The sequence below is a fragment of the Halichoerus grypus genome, chromosome 13, assembly GCF_964656455.1.
Source record: "Halichoerus grypus chromosome 13, mHalGry1.hap1.1, whole genome shotgun sequence".
NCBI classification, from domain to species: domain Eukaryota; kingdom Metazoa; phylum Chordata; class Mammalia; order Carnivora; family Phocidae; genus Halichoerus; species Halichoerus grypus.
Genome location: NC_135724.1, coordinates 80,433,128 through 80,444,510, shown reverse-complemented (window position 1 = coordinate 80,444,510; position 11,383 = coordinate 80,433,128). Strand labels below are relative to the sequence as shown.

At 46.2% G+C, this 11,383-nt stretch overlaps 1 protein-coding gene across 1 annotated transcript in view; it reads left to right on the top strand.

The window, feature by feature from the left end:
* Nucleotides 1–1,991: 1,991 nt before the first annotated feature.
* CCDC60 (coiled-coil domain containing 60) overlaps nucleotides 1,992–11,383 on the top strand; it is a 154,912-nt gene continuing 145,520 nt past the window's right edge. The window contains exon 1 of the mRNA XM_036121065.2: nucleotides 1,992–2,081. Within this exon, the coding sequence (XP_035976958.1) occupies nucleotides 1,992–2,081 (90 nt within the window). The remainder of the gene's footprint in view (nucleotides 2,082–11,383) is intronic.

The following is an 11,383-nucleotide window of genomic DNA, read 5'->3' as shown; positions in this document are numbered from 1 at the left end:
TCTTGCAGCGGATGCCTTCTAAAGAGAAACTGAGGTCATCACATGGCCAAGATGACATCATAATCCTCAGCAGCTCAAGGTTTAGAGATAAAACATGAATCAGATTGATTCCGTGTGAAATAATGCCAAGGATAAAGGATGCAAATTGGAACATGTGCAGTCTATCTTCCACAAGCTGAGAACCTACCCCATAGGGTTATTGGAAGAATTAAATAAATTAATGTACGGAAAGTGCTTAGTAGAGCACCTGGCATGGAACGAATGATCAATAAGTATTAGTATTAATATCAGCTGTGAAATGAACACTGCATGTAAAAATGAGTAATTCTTTCTGGGGATGAGATGTCAGGAAATAATAATAGTTGCCACTAGGATTCTTTATGTGCTCAGCCTTTACATATATTATCTGTTTTAATCCTTGACAACCTGTGGAAAACTTATTTCCCCCTTTCTAAAGATATGGAAGCCAGGGCTCAGCGAAGTTATGCATCTTATCCTGGGTCATGAAGCTAAATGGTTAAGAACTTGGGTTTTAGACTCAAACAGGTCTGGCTTTTTTTTTTTTTTTTTTTAAGATTTTTATTTATTCTTGAGAGACAGAGAGAGAGAGGCAGGCTTCCCGAGGAGCAGGGAGCCCGATGCGGGACTCGATCCCAGGACCCCAGGATCACAACTTGAGCTGAAGGCAGACGCCACCCAGGCACCCCAAGGCTTTTTTTTTTTTTTAAGATTTATTTATTTATTTTGGAGAGAGAGAGTGAGCGCAGGGGGTAGGGGCAGAGGGAGAGAGAGAATCTCAAGCAGACTCCCTGCTGAGTGGTGAGCGCAGAGTATGTGGGGCTCCACATGGGGCTCAATCCCACCACCCCAAGATCATGATCTGAGCGGAAATCAAGAGTCCAGCGCTCAACCGACTGAGCTACCCAGGCGCCCCAAACAGGTCTGGTTTTGAATCCCAACTCAGGAGCTTTCTGTGTAACCTAAAGCATGTGATTCAATTTCTCTATGCCTCAGTTTCCTAGTCTGTTAGATAGGGTAATAAAATACTTTCCTTAAAGATGTGCTATGGGGAGTGAGTCAATATATGTAAAATACTCAGAGCAATGTCTAGCACATTCTAAATACTCATTAAATGTATACATGTATGTGGGGGAGCTTTGAAGTATGCATAGGAGTTTGTCAGGTGGAAAGAGGAGAGAAATAGGCATCTCAAGTTAAAGTAATTGTGGGGCTAAAGGCACACATGTAGCTACCCAACCTAAGGCACAAGAAATCACTAGTGGGTTAGTGGCAGGACAGGGCAGAGTTTGGAAGGAAGGAGTTGCTTGTAGTTAGGTGGAAAGAAAAGGTCCTCAGGTCTAAGAGGAGAAATCGGAGTTTGTAGAATGTGGCTCCCTGGTTGGTCCCAGCTCCCAGCCACCATCCCAGCTGCTCAGTAGAGTTCGCGACTCCGCCCCCACCAATCCCAGCCAATGAGGAAGCCCTCCACTGCGTCTCGTTGCCAGGTAACTGAGTTGACCACTGCCGGGCAGTTAGCTGGCTTTCTCTACCTAGCAGTGGAAACCTGAGCCTCACGCCTGGGCCACCTTAGGGAAGGGGGCTGGTGGCCCCTCTGTGGGCCCCCTTCAGATTTTGTCAGTGGAGTCTAATTTTTTTTGTTGTTGTTCGTATTTTATTTTCGTTTGTAGTACAGAAAGATATCCCCTTCCAAAGAGGGGAAAGCTCGTGAAAGTTTGTTAACTTTCTAAAAACTGAGTAATTCCGGGCTTGCCTAATTCCACCCCCTCTGGACTTCCTTATTCTGTTAGTGGGAAACCCAGATGATTTGCTTTCCTTACTCCTGGGTCAGAAGCCTCTTTGGAGCCTGTGTAATTGGTTTTGGGAATCAGGAAGAAATTGCTGGAGCCTCTCACACCAGTGGCTGCTGAAGTAGAAGATTCTGGAAAAACCCCTCTTTGAGGGGCCCAGGCTATGCCCGAGGGATTTCCAAGATGACCAAGATACCAGCCACCAAGAAGATGCAGAGTGTCCCCAATTCGGGGGCCCTCTGGCCCTTTTATGTCTCAGAGCATCAAACACAGGTAGGTCTCCCCTCTCCGCCGAAACCAAGCATGTTTTCAAGACCAAGTGAAATAGAAATTAGCCTTCAGGCCAACAAGGGACAGGGGAAGAGAGGAGTCCTGGTGTAATTAAATTGTCGAGACACATCCCCATTGCTATCAATGGTTGGTTTCTCGTAAAGAATGAGAACGCCAGGCAGAACACTGAGCTGGGCCATCCTATTAGCCAGTAATTCCAAAATGATAGAATAAATCAGCAGTGACACTGTAGAACATCAGAAAAAAATTAAGATGAATTGTAGGCTTGCCATTGCAGAAATTATTTTTGGAGATCCACTGGGCTCGAGATACGGGCACATCCCCTCTCTTATGGAAAGATTGCAGAGTCAAACTTTCGGTTGTGAAGCCTTGACTCTGCTGCTCGCCAACTATTTGATAAAAGACAGGTTGCTTAGCATCCCTGAGCCTTTATTTCCTCGTGTCTGCAAATGAGACCAGGAACATCAATTAGGCAGAAACAGTGTTAGGACTAAGGAAGCTATGGAAGTTGGTTAGCAGGATGCTAACACTTGATAGTGTGTATATATGACATAAAATTCTGTTGTTGATTTAAAAAAACAGAGAAAAATCATTAATATGTACTTCATGACCACAGTCAAGTGTTTCTGTTTTCAAATGATCACTGATGTAGGAAAGATGTTACTAGGGTTCGAAGCTGATGGCCAAGAAAGTCTTGAGATGTCTTTGGTGCAAAAAGGTGGTTTTATTAAAGCACAGGGATAGGACCATGAGGAGTGGCCCATTATATACTTTAAAGTTAGGAGGGGGTGAGGGATAGCGGAAGTCTCTAAGGAATTTTGCAAGCAAGGTTTCCAGGACCTTGAGGGGGCTAGCTATTGTTGGGAAAAGGTCATTTATTATCGTCTAATAAAACCTTAGTCATGAGACCCTTCAGATGTATATCGGTGGGCCATATGCTTGGGGGATGACTGCCAACACGTAACGTGGAGGGTTTAGAGATAAAGGAAGTTTCCAAAGGAATTCTTACACGTTAAAGTAGACTTACAGGATCCTGGGGGGTTGGGGGAGAGGTGGTCAGGCTAGGACTGCCTTTTGCCCTTAGCAAAGTATTAACATCGAGGCAGTTGAATCCCTAGAGGAATGTCACTCCCTGTCTCAAGGACTTGTCAATGGGCTCTAGGTAGTAAGGAAATTTAATAATTTTTCTTCTGCCTTTGTTTCCCACATCAGTCATAAGTGTGTAGGCCCGTTCTGTCTTTGTTAAGTGTGTCTTTGTTATTGTGTCCGCACACTGCACACCGTATATCACCACTGATTGGCCAAGGTAGGGGAACAGTGGGAAGGAGAGTCACAGGCAACCCCAGCCCACTGTGGCGTATCTTATGGCTCAGAGTCCTGCCCCAGAAAGGAGGGCCTGGGGAGAAATCGGTGCCCAAAGGAGAGCTTAAAATTCACCCCTGGTTCCCTGGTAGTCCAAAGTGTTTCTGAGCTTCTCCCTTCTAAGAATTAACACATCTGTAAGCACCCCTCATTGTTCAGCAATCTTAGTGAGCTCACTCTGCAAGATGCAGTCTGTATGTATCTCCTTTCATCTCAAAATGCTACACAGAAGTGAGTTCCATCTGGAGCAGTCCCCTCTGGGACTGAACTTTAGCAATGTGGGGAGAGAATGAGGAGCGAAGTGGGCTTTTAGGAAGCAGAGGGGAGTGTGAGAGCTTGGGCAGTGGACCCAAACAGCCTGGGTTTGAACCCTGGATCTGCCCCTTAGCAGCCCTATGTCCTTGGGCAATTTGCAGAATGTCTCTGCTTCTGTGTTACCATCTGTCAAAGGGGGAATCTCATTGCGCCTTCTCTTGACACATAGCGAACACTCCCTAGAATTTAGTTACATTGTTATTTCATCCATTTAGCAAACATTTATGGAACCCCTGTTACTGCTAAACACTTGCTCTTGTAACGAGTGGGACTTGATCTTAAATATTTCATGATCTATAGTGTATATGTTTGGGATGGGAAGTGAAGGATAAGAAATAGGTAATTATAATGCTGAGTAAAAAGCATTGTTGGGTATTGTGAGAATTCAGAGAAGGACAGCTAACTTGTCTGCGTGTGTGTGTGTGTGTGTGTGTGTGTGTGTGTCAGATTTGCAGAGGGAAGAACCCATGTACCCAAGTAAATGCAATAGAGTTTTCCATCTTGGGATAGAGAGATGAAGAAAGTAGAGGAAGGTACAGAGGTTGGAATGGTCATGTCTTTCTTGGGAAGAGGGTTGGTGGAACTCAGGAAGGTCAAGAAAAGGGAAGGCGGTTTCCAGGGAACTGTTGGATAAACTAAGACTTCAGGCACAAAAGCTTCCTTGAAATCCCACTGCCCCTGCCCCACTTTCAAGGAAATAATGAAGACCCTAGGGTGTCACAGGCTCACAGCTGAATTCGCATGCTTTTAGAAATTGCAACTTCTTAGAGCTACTGTAAAGCATTGGTTAACCTAAACGAAGCTAACTAGAAAGTGACAAACCACAAGAAAATGTGTACAGATTAGGGTCAACTTCTGGTGTCAAACCAAATCAAACCAATAATAATTGCAGCAACGTTAATAACAGTGGGAACAGTTGGCACGTCTTGAGTATTTACCACCTGCTGGATTCTGAGCTAGATCTTTCAGAACCATCTGCAACACTTCAAGGTGAGCTGTTACCTCCTCACAAGAGGGATGGCAACATGGAGAACCAGGCAGAACAGATCCCTTATCCAAGGACACTGGCCAGCAGGGAACAGATTGGAACTTGGATCTGTCTCCAGGGTTGAAGCACTCCCTGCCTCCCCATGCTAATCAAGCAGTGAGAGAGAGGTTAGCATGCACCACAGGGGGACAGAAAAAGAAGGTATAAGTGCGGTCATCGGCTTCAAATCGCTTTCAGGTTTATTGGGGGGCAGGGGGGTGCCACATAGAGGATGACAAATGCCAGGCAGCCTGGTAAGCATCCACTGAGGAGTGATTGAGGAAGGAGCTGGTTTCTCAGAGGAGAAGGGTGAGGCCACACTGGGCTGCATGGTAATACCACCGACTACGGGTCCCCCATGCCCTAGTGTAATGACACGTGGGGGAACCCCCCCAACCCCGAAAGGGTCCTGAAGCCCTCTGAAGCTAGGCATTTTCCTTCTTACAGGATGGAAGGTGCTGCATGGTAACTAATGTTGCAGTGGCATCCTGCCTTGCAGTCTTCATGTAGTTTTTAAAAACATGAATAAGATACGCAAATCCTCTGCTGGAGTGTCTTTTGTTGAGGAAACCTTGCAGCCCCCCCTCCCATGTTGGGCTCCCTAATCTTTGAGGGAGTTCCTTTTCCCTTTGTTTCCCAAGGAAGCAAAAGAGAAGACTAATGGGATTAGCCATGGGGAAGGGAGGGGATCAGGGCGTGTACAGATTACCAGGAACACATTTTCTTCCTTGAAAGGGGCTAAAAAAAGAGAGGCACTTAGCACACACCACCTCCATGTTCTAGAATGGAAATGCAGAAATGGCATTTGGCAAAAACTATAAAGCTGTGGAATCCTTTAGACACGCTCTGTCTCTCGGTGCCTGAAGTTTCTACCACGCTGTCATTAAACACCCAGAGAGAAAAGAAGCAACCCTAATTTGGGCAGATCCTGAGACAGCCAGGATTCATACTTGGCGCTCTGTTCATATCCTAGCTTAGTGTTAAAAAGATTCTTCAGCAAACAACGTGAGTTCAAACCCCAACTTTGCCACTTACCAGGTTGTGTGGCCTTGAGCAAATGAGTTACCTGAGCCTCAGTTTCCACATCTGTGATAACAGGCACATCGCATTTTATCTAATTTAAGACATCTTCCATTTCAAGATGCGTCATAATCTTTTTGCGCCACTAAGAAAGAAAACTCTACTGATTAAACTATAACCTACTTTCAATTATAAGATATGCCCCAGTTTCAGAGATGCTAAATGTGGAAAGAAAACGTGCATCTTAGAATAGATGAAACAGCTAAAAGTGCTCCCCTGTCGTAGGGTGTTGTGGGGATTAGATGAGCTGATATGGGTAAAGCTCTTAGAACAGAGCCTGGCTCAGAGTAAATACTATGAACTGTCAGCCAATATGGCTTTGTTTAATTCTCTATCGGCTCTGTGATAGAGGTGTTCTTATTAACCCCTTTAGCACCTGGGTAGACTGAGGCTGGAAGAGGTCCCAGGTCTAGTTCTCTGCCAAGAGGGGAGAAGGGGGCAAATTAAGCAGAATCCCAGGTATAGAGAAGACCTTGGCCTGAGCATCTCTGCCCCCCACCCCGCCCTCCAGCCTCCACCCCTGTGCCTGCCCCCTACCCCTGTATGAGAACAGAAATGCCCAGAGAAGGTCTCAGGAGTCCAGCCCAGTTATACACCCAGTTGGGCTGCCTGGAATCAGAAAAGGAGAACGAAGGTATTTTAGAAAGCGATCCCCCAACAAGAGAAACCTGGAGTCTCAGCATAAGTCATTCCTAGCTGCAAACATGAAATGATTTTCCTTCTTGTCCAGATAGGAGAAATTGTGGCCTGAAGAGGTAAGTGGTGAGTCATCGCCTGTCTTTGTTGGAAGTGGCCTCAGCGCTGGTTGATTTCTCTGGCCTCTAATCACAGAGACCACGCCCCCTGCCCTGAATCACTGATTACACTGGGGAAAAAAAAAGAAAGAATAAAAACTCTCCGGACCACTTGAGATTCAATTCTGAAGAATCCCAAAGGCTGCACCTTCATTTTTATACGACTCAAGACTTAGGCCAGGGAAATAGCAACCAGTCCTTTTCTCTCTCCAAGGGATTCTTCTGGCTCCATTGTCAACTGCATGAGATGATTGCAGAATTCAAGTTGCTTTGTTTTGTTGTTTTTCTTTCTTCCCTGATGCTTTGGGCTGGTAATGCCTGCCTTGGTGAATCTTGCTGTGTCTAATTGCAGGTCCATGTGATAGTGAGCTCCCCTCCATGATAAATTGTGGGGAAGGTGCACATTCATTACCTTCTGACACGGGAAGAGCGATAGGCACTTTCTTTATGCTGGACCAAATGAAGCAAGCTCTTTGGGCTGCAAAGAGGCAGCTGCTCCCCATGGGGGGCGGGGGGTGGGCACGGTAGAAGAAACACATCAAAGAATCTAACGGATGTGATATAAGCTCAGTGACTAGGGAGGAGCTCTGCCTTTGAGGTCAAACAGGTGGGTTCAAATCCCCTCTTTGACAGTCTCTAGTAGGGCGTTCTGTGAAATGGGTCGAATTATAATCGGGTCTACTGCATCGATGTTTTGGAAGGATTCAATAAAATCACACATGTGAAATAGCACAATACTGGAACACAGTTAACCACCCCCCCCCACCCCCGTAAGTGATGGCGGTAATCATTACCAGTGCTCCTCGTTCTCAGACTGGACAGGAGTGTCACTCACCACTTTGAAGACGTGTCAGCCCAGATATGAAGTCTGGAGGAGGCTGTGTGTTAACTGCAAAGTCCCACAGTGAGGCCAAGTCTCGGCTTAAGGGCGGAAGGGGAGAAGTGGGTCGAAGGATATTTTTTTAGAACTGGCCTGAGAGTAGATGTGCATGAAGGGTAGGGTGCCCTGCAGGAGAAAGCTCATTTGGGTAACAAATGCTTGACCCAGTTAAAAACCCTAGTTGTAAAAAAGGGGGTGCCCCTATTCTGAGTTTCTTGGATTTAACTCTCTCGGCCCAGTCCCATCATTCATGTTTGAATCCCATGAAGAACCAGAAGGAAATGAGAAAAAAAGGAAAACTCTATGTATCAATTAGGATCATTTTTGGTTACAAGTAAGAGAAAAACCGAAAAGCAGTGACATAAACAAATATGAATTTATTTTCCTCATACAAGAAATCTGGAGGTGAATGCCTGATGGTATTGGTTCAGAAGCTCGCCAGTGTAGGAACGGACAGGTCTTTTCCCCTCATGGTCATAGAATGGCTGCCCCAGCTCCAGGCATCACATTCATATCCCAGCACAAAGAGGAGAAAGTGGAGAGTGTGAGCTATGTTTGTCCCTTTTATGAAGGCCTTCCAGGAACTTTGCTATTTACTTTTATGTTTCATTTGCCAGAATAGTGTTGCCTGCCTTTTCTAACTGCAAGAACACCTGGGATAGTGTGTATCTAGCATGAGTGTGGAAAGCAAGGGCAAAGGAGAGACGAAAGTATGGGAGATAGGTATTGGATGGAGTAATCAGCAGTGACTGTGAATCACAAATGATTTCCCAAAAAGTCAGATACTGGGTGTCCCAAGCAACCCAGTGACCGGGGGGCTCTGGGGCCAGGGGAAGGGTAGAGGCCCTCAATGGAAGCATTCAGTCCTTTAACGAATATTTGTATATGCCAACCATGATGCTAGTGTTGGGGATACAGAAGTGAAAAAAGGCAATCACATGAGACACCCTTCTGGAAACTGAAAAAAAATAGAGAGGGATAATAGGAAGAGAGAGAGCTGAGACAGTGGAATGTGCGCCATCTTTATTCCTATGAGCCCCCATCTAGTTCCACCGTTGGGGGGGTGCTTGAAGAAACTCGGGTTAGACAAACCTCTGCACAACTGTGGAATGAGCCCTGTCCTCGACCCCCTTTCAGCAATCCCACAGCCTCCAAATACTCAGCTGTGAACTGTGAAATTTAGAAGCTGCAGAATCTATGCGGGGTTCAGTGGCAAGTAAGCACTTGCAGAAAATCTGACAGAAGCCAATTAAACCTTTCTTGGGCTGAATAAACCAACATATTTTTCTCGAAGATCTTTCTGACAGCAGCTAACTTCAAGATCATAATGGTTGGTAATGGGATACCTTCTATCATGAGATGGTGGCATTTTTCCCTTCTAAATTCCTGTGTTCAAACTCTACTGAGAAAATTTCTTGCAGGGCTCAATTTTGATCGAATGCCTTTCTGCCTAAATTGGAATTTATGCAATCGGTAGTTTTATTTAATAACTCAAAAATTAGCTACGTCTGGCGACCGGCTTGCAAGCCTGGAAATGCCTCGGGGTTTCTGGGTTTCACTGCTGGGATGGTTTCTGGGATGGGTTCAGCGTTGTCGGGGCTTCAAAGGGTCCATGGTGGGCTGTAGCTCAGTGGTAGAAAAGACAGGGAATAATGCCCCATAGTGGCCTGGGACACGGGCAGAGTCACCTTCTACGGTATATGTTTAACACCTATCATGACAGATTTTTTTGGGGGGGGGTCTTCTCTCAAGGAACCCACAATTCCATTGGGAGAACAAATTCATAAATATCCATGAATCAAGACAGCAAATAAGAAGTACCAAAAAGAAAAGTAGGGACGGCTGGGTGGCTCAGATTGGTTAGGCGTCTGCCTTTGGCTCGGGTTGTGATCCCAGGGTCCTGGGATGGGGCCCCACGTTGGGCTCCTGGCTCAGCAGGGAGCCTGCTTCTCTCTCTGCCTCTCCCCCTGCTCATGCTCTCTCTCTCTGTGTCTCAGATGAATAAATAATTAAAAAAAAAAACTTGAAAAAACAACCATATAGGAGCTTGGAGGTAAAAATAAGTTCTATCATGGGAAGACACGCACAGTGAAGCCTTCGGGTCTGAATCCTCAACGTTGGCTAGATGGAGGTTGAGGTGGTACGAGACACTGAACCAAAGCTAGAATTTCTAATAGGGGAAGGGGCAGGGCAGAGGACTACCATGCTCCTCCAGGGAGCACGTTCTTTCTTTCCTGGAACCCTGTCTGACAAAATGCTGCCCCACAGAGCTCCAGTAGATGAACCGTTCCACACTATCCCTCTTCATACACAAAGTTACCCAAGTTTCCATCCCAGGGGGTTGTCAAGTTAGGATTTCGCTCCATGGGTTCTCATTAAAGCTTTCAATAATCAGAAAGGTCCAGTGTGTTATTTCTTTCAAGGCTTTGAATTTCGGCAGAGTAGGGTTTCTCGATCTTGGCACTATTAACATTTTGGGCCGATAAGCTGTCCTGGGCTTTGGAGAATGTTGAGCAGCATCCCTGGCCTCTGTCCATTAGACATCAGTAGCAGCCCCCTTCCCAAGTTGCGACAATCAAGCCTGTGTTCAGATCTTGACGAGTGTCCCCTAGGGGACAAGTTTATCCTGGGTAGAGAACCACGACGGTGGAGGACTCCTACAGTCCTCAACACCTTGCCCCAGTTGAATGCTTATCTGATGGTGAGACATTTCCTCTTTCAATAAATGATGCCCTTGCGCACCCAACTGTTCTGGCAGAAACCCAAACTTCCTCTTTGACCCCTCCCTCCCCATCAACCCTTAGCTCCAACCAGCTGCCTCAGGGCAGGTGTTCTGCCCGACCCTGCCTCCTTCCCCAAGGTCGCTATCTGGTCCAGGCTACCATTGTCTGTAGCCTGGACTATTCCACCGGCCCCCTAACGGGGCCTCATTACCTTCAATTTGATCTTCCAACCCGTTCTCTTCCAATGCAAGTAGGATATTGTCATTCCCCTGAATAGGACAATTAAATGGCCCTCCATTGCGCTCAAAATGAAGATTAATGTCTTTAACGAGGTTTAAAAGGCTCTGTCCTTGCCAACTTTGCCTGCGTCATCTCTCATTACTTGGCCCCTACTCGGAAGCCAAAGTGGTTTTTGAATATGTCCTGCTCTCTGTCTTCTTCCTCCTCCTGAAACGTCCCCTGCCCTTGTTCCTCTGGGTTTCCATGGCAAGATGTTTCCGGAGCTCTGGACAGTGGTGGGATGGGCATGGCCGGCTTCCAATCCCAGCTCTCCCGCTACCTAATCAAATCACTTAGCCTCTCTGGTTTCTTCGTGTTCATCTGCAGAACCAAGAAATCGAACCTCACAGTTTGGGGGTTCCCTCCTCACCATGTGACTCTAGAGAGCAAATAATGGCCTTAACTTACTGAGCATCTGTTGTGCATCAGGCGCTTTGCTTACACTATTAAAATAACCCCTCATGCCATGGGCAGGTGCAGTAATTACCCCTATTTGCAGAGATAAAGAAACTGAGGTGTGGAGAGGTTTTGTAACTTCCCCCGAGACGCCCAGATAAGTAGGTGGTGGAGGTAGGATTTGAACCCAGGACTGATTCACTGGCCAGACCCTGTGCCTTTAAGATAAGCCTGTTGACTGCAGTAACAATGGGCAGTAAGTAGACAAGTATCTCTCCAAAAGGGGCATCTGTCGGTTGGATTTTTAAAGCGTATATTCAGAAATACCTGGCAGGAAAAAGGAAAGTGCCAATTTTAGTTGGAGGCAATGCAAACAAGAATGGGACTGTGCCTGCGACCCCAGACAAGGACATTTGCATTTTCTTGAG